Raw genomic sequence first — 18,017 nt, 5'->3', positions numbered from 1 at the left:
CACTGTTTAAGAAATTCACCACTATTGAAAAGCAAGGTTTTATCTGTTCTTTATCATTAATACAGCTCTCATTACACCAAGAGAAAGACTCCCTATTGATGCTGAAATATACCCGATCCATAGTCAATATAACATAAATATTTTGAGAAGACTGACAGAAATAAAATCAGTTAGACAATCAGTGCTCAAGAGAGTTTGGCTTTGCATCAGTTTTTTTTAAAAGGCTGGCAGTACAGGCAGGTAAAACGACAGGGCACTTTCATGGCTTAAGATAATAATGTTTGTTTAGTATAGTAACATCCTTGTAATTAGTTTACTAAACTTGAGCGTAAGCTTACATTTTTAAACTGACACTCGATAAAAACTGATCGGCTGCATTCACAGCCCATTACAGCGGGCGGGGTGCTTTCTCGGCTCTTGCCGCGAACCTGAGAGGCAACAATGACCGTAACACAGTAAAAGTTTAAGTGGTGTCGCTTTCCCCCAGTCAACAGTTCATGCATTACAATGACACTGCAGTGGTTCATGTCAGCAGATCGTTTAATCCAGGTCTGGGGGTTTTGCAAAGGAAGAAGTATATAACCAAGTCGATATGCCCAGCTGATGAGGGCGGGGAACCAGCATTGTTTCCAATCCCTTTTTCATCTGTTTCCAGGTAATAATTAAGCGCTAGCAGCTGTTATTATTTGTTTTGGCTGAGCTGACATTAGTAACCCTTTACCTCTATTAGTAATTTGTGGATCACAGAATCATGGCTTGGGCCATTAAAGGGCGACCTTTAAAGGTCATCTAGTCTAATCTCCCTGCAATTAGCAGGGACATCTTCAACCAGACCAGGTTGCTCAGAGCCCTATCCAACCTGGCCTTGAATGTTCCCAGGGATGGATCATCTACCACCTTTCTGGACAACCTGTTCCAGTGTTTCACCACTTACATCATAAAAAATCTCGTGTTTATATGTAGTCTGAATCTACCCTTATAGTTTAAAACTCTTTCTCCTTTTCTATTGCAACAGGCTCTGCTAAAAAGCCTGTCTCCATTTTTCTTATAAGCCTCCTTTAAGCGCAGAAAGGCCACAAAAAGGTCTCCCTTGGAGCCTTCTCTTCTACAGCTGCACAACCGCAAATCTCTCAGCCTTTCTTCAGAGGAGAGGTGTCCCACCCTTCGAATAATTTTTGTTTCTCTTCTCTGGACTTGCTACAACAGGTCGACGTCCTTCCTGTGCTGGGGACCCCAGAGCTGGATGCAGCACTCCAGGTGGGCTCTATCCAGAGCAGTGTACAGGAGGAGAATCACCTTCCTCAACCTGCTGGATGCAATGCTTTTGATACAGCCCTGGATGCAGTTGACTTTAACAGCTGACTTAATTTAGACGTGCCACTGGCATAGTTCAGAGTTTAAACATGTTCGTTTCGTAAGCTCTGAGTAACACAAAATACGGAGTGTTTTCTTATAATTCGATGTTTAAAAACCTGAGATTTTAAAAAAGGATGTAATAATGCAACACCCCAAGGTATTTGGGAATAGCATGCTAGATATGGAGAATAAGCTCATTAAGGCTTATGAATTCTTCACAAAAGAAAATGGTACACGCTCAGTTAAACCATGGGAGGGGTATAAGCAGTGTTGGATACGCAGAGAGGGAGTAGGAGTTCCCAGTTTAGAAATACATACTTTGTTTCTTGTTTCCAGGCTAGATTTTACCCTGGATTTCTCCTGCACTGTATTCAGTACCTTTTCTTTACACCTATTCTTACAGAAATACTGTCACAGAGTCCAGCAGAGATAGTCCCGATAGCATCAGAGAACCCAGGGAAAGCACAATCCATTTTCTCTCTCATATATTACCTTTACATTTGCCTTTAAAAAAAAAAAAAAAAAAGTCGATTATTGATGTCATTGTGATTACTGTGTCATAAGACACATCTAAATTGTTCTTTGTGGTGCAAATCCTCACACAGTTAGAAACTGAGGTTTATTGCCCCACAGGTTCATTCCTAAGGAAGATGAAGCCCGGGTCTGTGTAGCTGATGTGTGTTCTCCCTGGATACAAGATGATAGTGCTTTAATTTGCTTTTAATATGCACCTGCTTTAGATATTTGTTTACAAGGAAAAGTTGGAATCATAAAGGTTATTTCGTCCTGGAAAGTGGATATGCAGAGTTTTGCAGAAGTGCTGGCTTGATATTAAGTGGAATTGAAAGATGTAATACTTCCTTCTAGCATCTTTTTGCAATGGTTACCACATACTTGATATCACTAGTTCTACCGTTAAAAAATACCTACAAAGCCCCTATTGTAGCAACAAGAAATTAACCTGTTTCCTATTTTTGTTTAGCCCTAAAAATGTCTGAATTTTTGACCTACTGCAGAACAGCTTTATCATGCATTTTGTATTCACCATATTAAGTATTAAAATGTGTAGAAGATATTACCTGGTTTTGTTTCAGTTTAGAATTACCTGAGTTACTTAAGTCTTTTTACTGAAAAATGCCACCAGTATATTATCACTTTTGAAGTTTCTCTGACTCGAGTGAGATAGCAATTGTCTATATGTGAACTGAAGTTGAGTAGTAGTCTTGCTGGAATAAATGTATCTGCTGCTTCCCTATCAAAACCAGTAAGATGGACATTTGTATGGCTGAGTGCTGAAAGAAATCTAAAATAAATACATATACATGTGTGTATATATTTGTATGTATGCATGTATGTATGTGCATTATAATACCAAAAAATACCCCAGGTGGTTATCTTTCAACTTTTTCAACCGGATTAGCTTTCCTGTTTGGTTTGCTGTAGTGATGTAACACTTGGCATTAAAGAGATGCAATGTAGAAAGCGGTGTGAGAACTGAAGGGATTGGAAGTGTCAAGCGAGAAACAGCAAGTACTTGGGTTTCACATGCTGCTTCAAAAGCTGATTGACATGTATTTCCCTGAGATTTTTTTTTTTTTTTTTTTTTGGTAACTAAAATGAAATTTGGTAATTTTAATTCTACTTTTTATAGCTTTCTGCGAAGGTAATATAAAAATAAAATCCCTCTTTTTTTCCGTGTTTGTAACAATCATGTTTTCAAGAAAAAATGGAGTGAAATGAACGGCTTGCTGCTGGAGCAAGGGATACCTTTTGTTCACCTTCCTTCTTTGTTCCCCTCCCATAGCAGAGGTCCTCCCTCCCTCCCTCCCTCGACCATGGCTGCTGGCTACCTAGTCCTGCACATTCCTTTTCCAGGTCTCTGGCACTCATCAGACAATTCTGTGAGTCAGTTCAGTTCAGTAATCTAGCAGAGATGAGTCTTCTTTTTCCTGATAAACTTGTTCTCTGGCAAGTTGACATAGTGCCTGAGCTCGCAGAGGAATCCAGAGAAGACAAGAGTTTGTGCAAGGTAAAAAATATGTGCATTGACAACTTCTGACTGGAAGCATGGAATGGAAAAATAGGGGAAAAGGTTTGTTGTCTCCCTCTCTTCCAGGGTCTGTGAGCTTTTAGATAAGGTCATCTTGATATGCCACAGTCTCAGGCTGATCAGTGCCAATATTAAAGGAGAACAGAATTTGTAATTCTCTTTTGACTATATGCTCATCCAAAGTAAAATGCTCTTGTTTTAGACTACTCTGGCTTCTGTAAAACATCAGACTCCATTAATTCTGTCAGTCTGGACTGTATTTTGTAAATACAAAATTAGTTCAGACTAAAGGGGTTTTGAAGCAGCGTTCAAAGAAAAACTCAGGGAAAACAAAGCAGTACTATATTCTGCAGTTCAGCTTTCATATTACTGTCCTGTGAGGATATGGCTTAATTTAATTCACAGGTATGCACACACCCCATTTACAAATTGACTGCATACGCAAATGTTTTGAGAAGATAATTTTATTTCCTTCTTGTTTGCATGTGTTCCTTTGAAATGTCTTGTGCACACAGCAGCATCAGGGAAGAAAACTAGATTGCGTCTCCTGGGAAGCTGTGCTGGTTTTAATCGCCTCTGGAGCTGCAAAACAAATTGCTGGTATTACTGCTTTGTAAACTTCCATCTGTCATCCATATAGTAGTTTATTGCTTTGTCACTGATAGCAAAGGCCACAGTGAAGATAGCTACTTCTATTAATATTTACTACTATAGCTAATACTACTGACTAAGCACTATAGTAAAATGTATATTTTGAGTGGATGTTAACTGTGAGACCTTCCTATGTTTTCTGTGACTTTTCTAGTTATTTCTGACTATTTTTTTGCAAGTAAAAGTTATTTGTTCAATTTTTCCCTGCTACCAAATTTCAAAGCAGACAGTTTGCATGCTTACTTTTCTATAAATGATATCACATTGTTTCAGGTGTAAGTCTAAGTTAAAGAATAGTCATCATGGTCAAACAAAGTATTCAGAAGCTTTCCTAGTTACATATGAAGTCCTAATGCTACTGACGTTAGCCATCAATTTTGGCTCCAGATTCTATTGCCAAAAATGTTCGTTGTAAAATACCAACCTAAATTTCCTACATGCTTTGCTGTTGCATGTTGTTGTTCTATATTTGTCAAGGTTCTCTTATATTCCTTGATAATCTAAAAGTGCCATTAACGTAAGTCAGCAAGTTTGTTCCTACTGCTTCCTATACAGCTCTAGCATGTGCTGTCAGTGGGAAAATAATTTCAGCAACTCATGTAATATAATAGATTTTATCAAAATGACCATAAAGAAGTAACTTTTCCCTGACATGCAAGTTTAAAAAATTAAAATCTCCTTTCCTCTGCAGAATGGTTAGATTAACAAAACTTGTCAAGGTTTTGTGTATAGTTGCTATGTTATCATCGATTTCACGTCCTACAACGCTATTTTTTTTTGTCTAACATTTTTTTGTTAACTTTTTTTTGTTAACATTCATTACCTACCTCATTATTGACTCATAATGTTATCGAATTAAAAGATAGTTTAAGATTTTGTGGTGTTGCTCTAACTTCCTGACTTAAACACTTGTAAAAAACCTAAATTAAGCAATTCCTTTTGGAGATGATTGTCTAGTGAGTGATAACCGAATGAAGTGCATCTTTGGTGCATTTTAGTACAGATCATGCATTAAAATTAAGTCTTCCTCAGGAACAGAATTGAACAGATGAAATTAAAAGGTCCAAATGCATTAACTGAAACAGTGATATTGCAATGCTGTCACAGAACTTTGAGCTTCATTCAAAAGTGAATAGCTAGGTGAGTTCAGAAAAAAAATTGTAGTCAAACATTTGAAAAATCTACAAGATTTCACTCATCATTTGAATTTTTCTCAAGCATTTTGGAAGATACACGTAACTATAGCACTGGAGCCTCCCAGTGTGGTGAACTGATTACATACAGCTTCATGCTTCAGTGGCTAGAATGTTTCCAGGACATCACATGTCTCATTTAAAAATAGCTGTCTTGTGGCACGCTCAGCAGCACAGATACGTCAGAGACATCTAAGAAGTCTTGTCACTTCTTGTGCATTAATTTACTTTTGGTGGTGCCTTTTCAGCTGGCATCACATGTTGCCAGTTAGTCTCTTGGTGTTTATATATAATTTGTGGACTCATTAGGACTTTAATTTTCAACACTAGCATCCTGTGTTCCTGCTAGCTTTTCTTCTAAACTTGGAAGGTGTTTGCAAAAATTTTAGAAACTGAGTATCATTAGTTAGGATAGAGGAGAAAGGATTTCTGATGTATTCAGAATGGGTTTGCTATTTTGAGATAATCCGGTTTGAATGATGTTTGGATGCATTTAAATTTCCATTGTGCTGGTCTTTTGTGTTTATGTAGTTGCATATTGTGCCTTTAAGCATCCCTCTGGCAATAAAAAACAAGTTCATATTATGCATGTTAGTTTTGGTACTGTCACTTGGGTATGTCAACAGACACGATTACAATATAGTAATTACAATTACAGTAATTTTAGTATTTTGTTTTTACATATTTCTATGCATTTTTTGATAACTTCATCTTTTTTTTATATGCACACTCACATAAACACAGACATAATATATTTGTTAGCTTGCTCAGTGTTTTCCATTTTAGCAGTGGTCTGTTGTCTCCTTCTTACCTAGCCCATTGTTGCATCTTCCTGAGCTGTTCTCGCTCAGGTGGACTATCCTGCCGTTAATTGGTCTAAATTAGCAGACTTATTTTAGCCATCTGATTTTAATTGTGGAGAAGGCTAACTTATCGGATTTTTAGTCCCACTGCATCTTTCTGCCAGAGCTGTCACTGCCTGAAATACTTCCATCAGACTCCTTTCTGTACAGCTATGGGGAGCATATAGAAAGTTAAGCAATGTAAGCCTTCCAACAAGATGTTGTGTTGTCTTAGTTCCTATTCAGCTGAAATGACTCTTCAGCATGTATCATATGTAGAACTTGCTCACGTGCAGAATCCATAGACTCCAATATCTCTATTCTTGCTCCTCCTAAGAACTTGGTTTTACTGGACATGCAGCCAGGAAATTGTGGAACAAGAAAAAAACCACTATCATTTACTGAATTTACATAAATTCCTCAGCATGTTAAAACAAAAGAACAAACTGCACTTGGCTTTCTGCTAGAAAGGAACCTTACCAAGCTTGAGGAGTTGGCAGATATCACTGAGTTCAGCAAAAACAAATTCAAAGTCCAGTACCTTGGGTAGAATAAACTTCTAGAGGAGGTACAAGATCTGACTAGTTAGGTACCAGGTCTGCAGAAAATTTGGGCTTTTCCTGGATAATGAGAGGAACCTGACTGCAGTACATGTTGGGCTTCATTAACAAGAGCAGACTGAGAGAAGAAATTATATCCCTTCTACTCAACACTTAAGAGGCAGCACCGTGTTCCACTTTGGATTTCCCAGTAAAAGAGAGGACATAAAACTGAAGAGTCCACAGAAGATCCTCTAAGATGGTATGGGCTGGAACATTTGATATCCAAGGAATAGGCTGAGAGATGTGGTTTTGTGTAGCCTGGAGAAGAGCTGGGTGAAGGGGAGCAGGAGGAGAATCTAATTGCTGTCTTCCACATGGGGGCGTATGGAGAAGATGAAGCCAGATTTTTACAAATACACACAGTAAAATGATAACAGGCAGCCAGCATTTCCATGGCAACAAAGACAATTCCAGCTGGATGTAAGAGAATAATTTTTTCCACTGGTCAAACATCTAGGGACGACTTTCGAAATAGGACTGCACAGAACACTGTGCAGCAGCTTTGTCTGACACTGAAGTTAGAGGTCATTTGAATAGAAGTTTGGACAATTGAGGGCATGCAGAGGTCCCTTATAGCCTGACTTATTTCATGATTCTAATTAAGATACAAGCTAATTACATACAACTTTGTATTTTAAATTTGAGTTTTACTCTCAAGACGGTGTTGGAAAATTTTGTGATATATTATTGTCTTTCATTTAAACCCTATTCTGGAGCTGTAATTGGATTAGTGGAGTCACACACAGAACTGCTGTGAAAAATGACACAGATAATAAGTCAGAAAAAATATTTATAAAACAGGAGTTTGAACACTCACAGATTTTCTGACAGACCTCTAATTAAAAATAAATTGTTTCTGCCATAACTGCAAGAATATCTGACTACAATCCAGTGAATGTATATGTAGAATGTTCTTTGCTAGAAGCTTTGAAAAATCCCATGGATTAACCAAAATCAGAAAGGACCTGCAGCAATAGTCCTGATCTACATATCTTAATATTTTCCTCTGAACTTTTATTAGAATATGAAGTATTGTCGTAATGCGAACTTGGGCTCAGTCTTACATAACAGACAGGAAACTGCTCTTGCTGATTTCCCTTTCAGTTGTTTTTTTTTGATCCAAACTGGAAGAAGTATTAAGAAGTACAGGAACTTGATGGTTCCAAGGACATCATTCCTTTTGCATTGCTTCTGCAACTACCTTTCCACCTTTCCTTCGCCCTATCGCTTGGATACAAGCAGGATTCTTCTGTGAGCTATGGAGCTTTACAAAAAGAAAACAACCAACCACATGGCATGAGAAATTTACATGATATTCAATCACCTGTATTAAGAATTTGCTTGGAATTTTGCATTAAATCCCTATTTGAGCATGAAATTTCAGTGTAGTGGAAATTGCTGAGGATTATACTAGTATTTTGCATGCAACCATGAGTTCAGTGTACTTACGCTCTGAATCAACAAAAGCAATTTTAACCATGGTAGTGTTAACATGATGTGCTATAAGAAAATAATACAGCATACTGTGTCAGTAGTCTAGGGAAAAAAAGCAAAAATACAGTGTAGCACAAAATTAGAACATTATCAGTCTGCTATCACTTTGTTTCCTTATAATCCTGAACAATCAATAAGTGTGGAGTACCTGGTCGGTGGTTCAGCTTTAAAAAGCTGCATTTCAGTTCTGTTCAAAAAATACCACATTTTATTTTGTCAGACATGGAAAATCAGGATTGCCTAGGTGATCCATTAACACCCTTTTCTCTTGCGTATTCTAGTGTATATCCATATGTTAAATTATCTGTAGTTATTTGATAGCAAACCTATTTTTTTTTCTTTGCTACAATATAAATATTTATCTAATGTTACACCAGCTAAACATCTCAACAGTAAACAAGCTTCTAAGTAGGATTTAGGTCTTCCTTATGCCTTGTGCACCACCTGCTGGATTCTTTTTAATATCCTGACAAAGATTTATCCTTTCACAGGTCCATGAAATGCAGGATTTGCTTGTTTGCAAGAACAAAACTCACAACCTAATTACACAGTCTGGTGACAAAATATGTCTTAATTCATCACAAAAACAGTTAATTTATGCCTTTCTGTTCAGCTTCCAGTTATGTTTATCAACATCATAAAGTGTTCTTACTTTAACGTATGGCATCGATAACCATAATTTATGACATTCTGGTTTGTGTAAAATACCTGAGGAAAACAGCTACTTTTTCACTAATTAAAATGTAAATGGTCTGCATTCTAGTGGATCAGTAGAGGAGAAAAAATTCGGGTTAGAACAAAATTTTAAACACAATCTCAATATTACTTCCAAAAAGAATTAGAAACACTATTTGGTCTAAAATGATCTCAAGTCGTGTATAAATGAGATGAAGTTATGGCCCAAGAGCACGTAGAAACCCAGAAGAAAAAGGGCCAATGTGTTATGTCTTAAACACCAATGACCAGGTAGCTGAGGAGCCAACCCAAGGTTGAAAGAATCAGATGTGGCTGGAGAAGAGGATCATACGGAGGTAGGGCAGGGACAAACATCCTTGCTCTAGTCCCTGGAGACATGACAAACAAAAGACAGGGTCAGCACAGAAGTGAGCATGAACTGTCAACCAAAAGTCAATCCAATAGGGGCATACAAGACCACCAAAGACTCCTGAAGCCCTCTGAGACCCATTTCCAGGAAGGTCTGAAAGAACAGACTGCAGATGGTAACTAATTCGCACAGAAAGCAAGAAACCTGTCTTCAGGGGGGGAAAACATATATATTTAAAGGTACTTCCACCAAGCCTTGGTGTGTGCCCCCAGGGTGCTGGATATCCCATTGGCAGAACTGATGGTCTCTTTTCCTCTTTCTTTCTTAATTTCTTCCTTTTTTCCTTCCTTCCTTTCCCTCTGTATTTCTTTCCTTCTTTCTCCTTCTCTCCTCCTCTTTAACTCATCTCTTTTTTTCTCCCCTTTCACCCTACCCCTTTATCTAAAACCCACTGCAGGTGCTTACATAGTAGGTCAGGGACTAACACACAAATAAAACTGTGATTTTTATTTGTGGACCCTCTGACTTTTGTCATTCCTTTTGACTGCAAGCATTCACAGTCTTGGGTGCTTCCTTCCCCTCAAGGGTGAGATGTCCCAGAGAGACAGACAAGAATCTGAGAAGAGCAGAATGAGACACAGCTCAGCATGAAAGGCATTGTTTATGAGATTGAGAATGAGAAAGCAGTAACAAAGATTGTACTGGGAACAAAATGCTGCTTTGATGGTTTAAGGCAGACAAGATTTACTTTAGTAAAAGAAGATCACATCCTTCAGGATGTCTGTGTCATGGCAATTACCTAAAATAGGACCTAAAATTAACACAGAATATCACTTCATGCTGGTGACAGTGCCTAAGAACAGCGGGAGATCTTCAAATAATGGGAAACATTTTATACCAATTTTTAGTAAGTATGTAACTATGGATATGTTATACAGATAAAGAAATCTAAATATTATATAAAAAATTAATATTTATATTTTTCCCATTTCACTGGTCCCGTGACTTCAGCATATGAACCCTACTCTCAATGAATTTCAAGGTATGACTAAAAGAATTTTTTTCTACTAGGACATTTATAAGAAAGGTTCCTTTAAAGAATTTGCTTTGTAGTAAAAGTTCAAAGTAGTAGTACTAAAATAGACTAAACCCACCAAAATACTACTGAAATGTTTAAAAAATCATTAGTTTAGCTGGGGAAGTGAACAAAATTGGTTGTCTGAATTGTTTTAATGTACAGAACTTTAATTTCTAGCAAGAATTAGCGATACATGCACATGCCTTGAGACTCCATTTAAGTAATTTAACTGGAGCTATTATCAGCTCAAAAACACAACAAATCAACTTTTTCAACACTACAGGCAACAACAAATGTTAGTAATGTTGCAAAGAAGGCAAAGTCGCTTCATGACAATATTGTTGATGGACACAGCCAGAAACCCTTCACAGCTAAAAAAACCAAAGCCAACACCACCAGCAAAACCAAAATTGGTTCCAACAGTCTGTCTGTGGGTGACTAGAATGAAGGGTTGATAGTAGGAAACATGCGTATTTTTAGTGTGATTCCCTCCAGACAAGTCTACCCAACAGCTAGCGCATGGATCCCTGTTTCCCCTGCTCTGGCACCTGGACATGTAAGTCTGTAAGGATCACAGCTATCCATCATCTGCTGGTCCAGTCCCATGTCCTTGTTGCCCTCCCACCTTATGCAGACTGCGCCGTAGCCCCTGAGGAAGTGGGATTAGATGTGCAGCTAGATGAGTAACTAGCACACGGATTCTGTCATCTCCAGTTGCATCTTGTGTAGAGACACACACCTTCAGATTTGGGGCCTCCTCAGTAGTTGTTCTGGACTGCCTGGTCCCTTCAGCATGTTCTCCCAATTGTCTCTGAGACGTGCACGTACCTGGCCCGGCCTTATGACTATTCTGGTAACTGATGCTAAAGCCCCTTCACCCACGTTCTGTCCAGGCTCTGTTTGATATTTGCTGGCGGCCAAATGGTGGTAATCCAGCCCTTCACCTGAGCCAGTAGGTGCCACCACAGGCACGTGGGTTCCTATCACTCATAGCCTTCAGTCTAGTTGCTGGCACAAAAAGCCTCAGCTGCCCTTAGTTGCTGGCACCACAGGTAACACTATTGTGACCCATGGCTGACTGCAGTTGATGGCAATTAGACCTCCATATGAACATGTGTACACAGATTAAAGAATCACCTCACCCAAGAAAAACAGTTAGAAGTGAAATTTAATAGGACAGGGCAGCTGGCACTTATGAGGTCCAGGGCATCACCAATAACTGCACAGACCAGGGACTGGCCCCTTATCCTTTTATTTTTCCGTGCTTGTTCCTCCCCAGACCACTCATATCCCTGCCTTTGAACTCTTCCACATATATGCAATACAGTTGTGGAGAATATGTCATATTCTCATAGGGCACACAAGTACTATCTCCCATTTTTAAAACAACTTTTTGATTTGTAAAGAAAAATATGGATTTTTCCTTTAATAAACCCTAAAGGTTCTGCTTCACTATGTTTCTTAACTGTTTCAGTAACCATACATGCTCAGAGTTAAAAGGAGTACAGGAGGGAACATGGTCTTTGTGCAGGAAGAAAAGCTATCTCAGGACACAGTTGTATTAGATTTCACTGAAAAGGCATTTCTAAAGAAGGTTGTCTAGCATGTGAAGCACAGAGAACACCATTTCCAGTTTGAGAACAACTGCAAAAGTGTAGCTGTAAGCTGTTCAGTTGTGTTTCCTTGTAGTTGCTAATCACTGGATTAGCAATTGACTGCTCAATTTGGCAATTAAGAACTGACTGCTATATTTCTTGAGCAGCACTGTGCCTGTTTTTTCTATTATCACATTATTAATTACATTATTGTGATGTTCTGAGTTTAATTAAATACTTTGGTCTTCTGTTTCTTGAAAAAAAACACGGTATTATTGCTAATGAAAAGCTGAATAATTTTGTTGTTTATAAAGAAAAGGTCCATATTTGCTTTTGGATGTAACATCATTAAAACAATGTTCTATGTAGCAAATTCCTTACAAGTAAAATATTTTCAACACCATTTGGAGGAGGTGAGAGAAGTAACTCAGGCTAGGATCAACCTATCTTAAGTAGCTAGTTAGGAACAAATTGTTTCATCCCTGACAGGTCTCATTTGGTGGATCACCATCATCATGGCTATTCAAGCATCACACTAGAGTTCCCAAAATATAAATGCCCATCTTCAGTCATTATGAAAACTAGGAAAATAAATGGTAAAGAAGAAATAGATTCTGCTCAGAACCAGAGAGTATTTTAGTTGTTCAGAGAGTATTTTGATGTAATTTATATACGCAGCACCAATTAACATCTGAACTGTAAAATACCAGTTGTTAACATAGTTTATCAGCAAATACCATTTAGTTCAATAAATCCCAGAACTGACATAGTAACACGTTTATTGATCACTTTACCAACTAAAGATACAATTTTATACAGTCAGTCAACAGCAGGAACGTACTTTATGAGAAGCTATGCTTTAAAAAATGGTGTTTAAAATATGGATTTCACTACAATTTTTCAAGCCAAGCTTTTACAGTGCTAATCAAAACAACTGCTGTACTTGAACTTTTTCCCTAAAACATCAACAATAATGCTGCAGACAAAGTAGCTTTTCCATTGTTAATGTGGGTTTAAATTTAACAAGACAACTTCAAAAGGTTTAAAACATCCATAACATTGTCATTACTTTAACATTCACACAGATAAAGTGATACATTTAATACTTTCTAGCATTAATAAACAGTGTAAAAATATATTGCATATATATATATATATATATAAATTTTTTTCCATTTCCTGAAAAAACCTAGTACAAACTAGTAGCATATGATCCCCCCCTTCAAGTTTCTTTTACTTATTTTAAAGATTGAAAAGTAGTAGTTTTAAATTAATAGAAAAAAAGACATGGAAATAGAGAATCACTGTTGTGCTCCCCCATAACCGCTTGTCGTGGTTACTAAGCATATTAACCCCTTGGTAATAGTGGTTCCATTTTTGCTAACACCAGTTAGAACTTTGGCACTGACTGCAGTGGGGATAAGATTTTGCCCAGTGTGTTTTGCACTGGATGGTGCCTGGCCCCCTTCATCAAGTGGTTAAACATCTTTGCTTAGGACATGCTTATCTACTGTAGTTAAGATTAAGAAATCCTACGCTCAAGTCGATCGTTTGCAATAATGAAAAGAAGGTTCAGTGTAAAATTAGTGAGAAAAAAAAGTAAACTTGGAAGGTTAAATGATCATGTAAAATTTTTACTGTGTTGAAAATTTCACAGTGAACACAGTAGGTTAGTACAGCTGAATGTTAATGTTTGCAATGCCTGCAATTATAAAAATTGCAGGTAATTATTAGCACACAGCAGCTTCCTGGTTGATGAAAGACAAATGAAAATAAGAACAGAAACTAGTAAGCATCACTGGAGGTTTTTATCATACTGTACAGTGCTCCAAGGAAGACCATGTCAAGACCTATCTCCATATCCCAACTGCTTAACAATTAAATTTTAATTAGTGCTCTAGGTAATCAAAGACAAAATAGTTTTGCCTCTGCATTTTATGATCAGGTCCTGACAGCATGCACATCCAGATTTGTGCAAATCAAGAATCAAAACATCTCAACCAAATTATAAATGGATGTTGAAACAGCATGGACAGATAAACAAGCTAGCAAAGGAATAAAGCTTAGTGTGGATAAATAAACGGTTCATGACTGAAGAAAACCAATCTCAAACATTCAAAAATTATACTTCCATATAAATATATATTTCTCCTCTAATATTTAAATCTGTGAAACATAAAACCTTGCTAAGAATAAACTTCAAAATACTTATCCAACACTGACCATTTCTCTACTTTACAGAATGTAAAGACAAATTACTTTGTATTATAAGCATTATACAAAAAATTTTCCCTGCTGCAATAGTTTGCCAAAGCTGATATATTCTGCACAAAGATAAAAACAAACACATTTTTTGCACCCCATAAACTTGTTTTTGTCTATGATCTTGCCTTTTCATACACTACAGTGCTAACAAAAGTAGTTTGCCAACACGATTTTACACAGGACATCAGTTTGTAAGTTAACTGACTTTACACAAAGCCTTTGTAAAAAGCTAGTACCTATTTAGCATGAATATTACAGACATACACAGCACTTCAATAGTATTAATATAACCCTATTGTAACAGAGCCCAGGCTGCATTATTTCACATTATTTAATTACTTTGTTTAAAAATAGCATTGGAGCAAATGCAAGCGTACAGAAACTCATCTGATGTAAACTGGAACTTAAAATAATTCACCACTGTGGGCATACAGATTGCCATCTTTTTTTATTAGTTTGGTGTTCATCCATAATATAGATGCTGATCAAAATGCAAAAATAGATTAACTTCATGTATTTTTAGCTACAAATATGTAATTAATTTGAATGTAAATTTATTCATATTTCTAATCTTTTCTGAAAAATGTGAAAAGTAATAGAAAAATCTTGCATAAAGATAACGGAAGGTAAGGGTAAGTTATAAGAGCTATCTTTAAGACCTTTACAAATGTTTACATCAAAACTCACTCTATACAGTGCCATAAACTTTACAGTAACTCACAAAAGAGAGATGCTGTATAACTGCATTTGAAAATTAATTCATTGGCTTTTTAGCTGCAGTGGAATATTGTAGTGCTGAACATTTTTCCAGATTAGGTTAGTCAGCTGGGCATTTCAATTTCAATTTCCAAATGTAACGTATTTTTAAAAAAAAAAAAAAAAGCCTCTTCTGTACTTTTGCCCTCATGTATATACATACCCCAAAGTAGTGTCTGTGTGCATGTGCATGAAAACAAAATAGAACTTTTTTCTTTTTTTTTAAAATCATTTCAGATTACCAACACTGCAAATGTCTGTCAAGAATGCTCAGCAAATAGGCTGGATTTTTTCCCCTTTTACTTCTTCTCAGGATTGCCCTTGCCAAAGTCTACCTTGAGTGGATGATCAATTAGTTGGAATGAAACAAGCCAATTTAAATCTTTTCTGACAACGAAGCAAAGAGTTATATCCTAAACTTGTTTTGAAATCCACCTTTTCACAGGGAGTTTGAAGCAATATAGGCAAGGTTAATACACTGAAAAACATAAAAAAACCCACCAAATATATTACAGTTATTTCTCCCTGAAAAAACGAACTATTTTGACAATTAAGACATGGAGTTTTTCTCTGCAATATTCTTTTGCCTCCAGAAGCACCATTCTTAGCTGGGACATTATTCAAAGCACTGTTTTTGAGTTTAATGAGCAAGCATGGGTGCAACTACAGGTCTCTCACTAGTTTTAGGGTTCTGAAAATTTAAAAAAAAACAACCCTGACCATCATTTCCAGCTCATATTAGGTAAGCCAAATGGGCACGTGAGGGTGCACAAAATGAACAACTGAATGTCTAAATGCTATTTTATGGGCCAATGCTCCAAATACAGGAGGTACACGTGTTTCAAGTTCAGGTACTCCAGACTGAGAATTTCACACAAGTTTGAGGGCTATCATTATGCTTCAGGGATTTAATTTCATCTTTACAAAAAAAAAGACTTGAGTCCATTGGCATTGTATAACACTCCTGTTTCCTGTTCCTATCTCATTATACCATGACTTTATACTTACTAACAGATGATGAACAACTATGTGTGTACGTAGTGAGTGCCAACTTGCTTCACGAAGTTTGGGCAAAGAAAAGCTTAGCTCAGCACGCTGAGCATAATTTTAAATGGTTTCTTGGGAACACTCAGAGGAAAGGTTGCTTTCACCTTCTCTCTCCTACTTCCTCACTTGGGAGAAACCCCTCTTGTCACACCAAGTCTGTGTCAGAATTGGTGAAGAGTGATTGCCCTCAGAAACAGGAACAGGGCAGTCAAGTAAAACCATAAAAGTCTCCTTAGATCTTCACCCTCGTGCTATGAAGGGAGAATGGTAATGTCCCCAACTGACCAAGCTGAAAAGCATTGGCTGCGGGACTAGAGCTTGGCTTTAACAAGATTTAAGGTTTGCATCAGTATTTATACAATTTAACTACTTAGCCAGATCCAAAGAGTATGTGTACACACACACACACACACACAAACCTACCTAAGTCTTGTGTATTACCAACTAACTGACGAGCCAAGAACATAATATTCACACTACAAACAACGTACACAAAGGTGTAGTCATTTTGGCACACACGCAAGGCTAACAGTCAGTTAAGAGGACATGTGCTAGTGCAACACGTTACATTTGCTCTATTATGAAGGTAAAAGGTTTGCTTTTGGCCAGTGCAAACAGAGAATTCTTATTCACAGATGACAGGCACATGCCCCCAGAACACATGCATCACTGAAGGCAGGGTTATGTTATGCTTTGAATACCATACATGCAGGCACAAAGAATTAAAATTATGACGAGGAAAAGCCTTAAGGAAAAAACCTACTAATTACAACTTTAAAGTTTTGCTTTTGGAGGAAGGTACATGAGGATTTTTTCTACAGATGGTTGCAGATGGCTGGGATACTTATCACCTGCAAGTCAAATCCATAGTAGTCATTTGCCTTTTTGTTCTGCCTAATTCCAGCTACCATAAAAAATATTAACTGAGCCAATAGAGGGGAAATATCGCTGACTGAAGTGCTGATTTGTGAATAAAGCTAAAAAAACTGTCAGAGGAATTTTTAATTTAGGTAAGGTCAGTAAAATACATACTTCAATACAAAATGTCTTTGAAGGACCATCTCTATGCTGATGAAAAACACAAGCTGTGACATCTGAGTAGTTTCGAAATCGCCCTTTCCCTTTCCTAAATGAAAACTAGATAGAAATATTGTAGGTTTAAAAAGAAAAGGGGGCTAGATTTTCGTCACTGACCAATATTCAACATTTCCCTTGAGATTCCAAATATGATTATAATTAATGACAGCTGTTCACATAGGACTGTTGAAAGAATTTATGTTTTTTAATGTTTGCTTCTCTGTAACACTATTGTGATAACTTTGATAATCACAAAGAGCAGGACAATAATTTTTATTTTAGATATTTCCACACTGATGGTTGCAAAACTCTCAACTGAAGCTCATGGAGTGACTAAAGGGAATTAGTAAGCAAGCACTAATAAGAAAATCTCTTTTGACTTCCACATATTTAATTTTAAAACTAGGTTATTTTTAGAAAATTATTTGTAAGGACTATTCATTTGCCTCAATAAGGGTTTTTATTTCTTGTCCTTAATCTTGCAAAGGTTTTGGATGGTCAGATAAAGCCTTCAGTGGACATATAGGTAAGACTGTGTACTGCCACAGTATTTAAATAAAGTTTGAGTTTGTTCTGTAAGGCGGTTATTCCTAAAAGCTACCTGAACTTTCTGATCACATTTCTTTTGGTAGCATGTTCTGTAGCAATGAAAGCAAAGATAATTAGGAAAAACAGGGTTTTATAGAAGCTGTCGCATAGGATAGTGCTGCATAGTGTAAGATGCTGGAAATTCAGATGGAGTGAGTTGAGATGCCCCAAAAAAAGAGATGAGAGTAAATCTTATTAGGTACCCATGTCCTTACTCCAGACACCAGTTATAGTCTGCAGCATGGTGCACAGGCAGACAATTCAAGGGCTCCAGAACAATTCAAGGGCTGAAAATGGGACACCTCCTGCACCTCCCCAGCTGTCCCTTCCTATCACCTTTGAGGTACCAGCTGTACTTACTGTCCTGAGAGTTGAGGG

At 37.2% G+C, this 18,017-nt stretch overlaps 1 protein-coding gene across 1 annotated transcript in view; it reads right to left on the bottom strand.

The window, feature by feature from the left end:
• Nucleotides 1–3,854: 3,854 nt before the first annotated feature.
• The window catches only part of TPPP (tubulin polymerization promoting protein), a 67,863-nt gene continuing 53,700 nt past the window's right edge, over nt 3,855–18,017 (bottom strand). Inside the window, exon 5 of the mRNA XM_027896355.1 lies at nt 3,855–3,988. Coding sequence (XP_027752156.1) covers nt 3,973–3,988 — 16 coding nt within the window. The 3' untranslated portion in view covers nt 3,855–3,972. The remainder of the gene's footprint in view (nt 3,989–18,017) is intronic.

Source organism: Empidonax traillii, unplaced genomic scaffold (genome assembly GCF_003031625.1).
Source record: "Empidonax traillii isolate 1590-97213 ecotype Southwest subspecies unplaced genomic scaffold, ASM303162v1 scaffold494:size460735, whole genome shotgun sequence".
NCBI classification, from domain to species: Eukaryota; Metazoa; Chordata; class Aves; order Passeriformes; family Tyrannidae; genus Empidonax; species Empidonax traillii.
The sequence above is the reverse complement of the archived record's forward strand: the minus strand, read 5'-3'. Positions and strand labels throughout refer to the sequence as shown.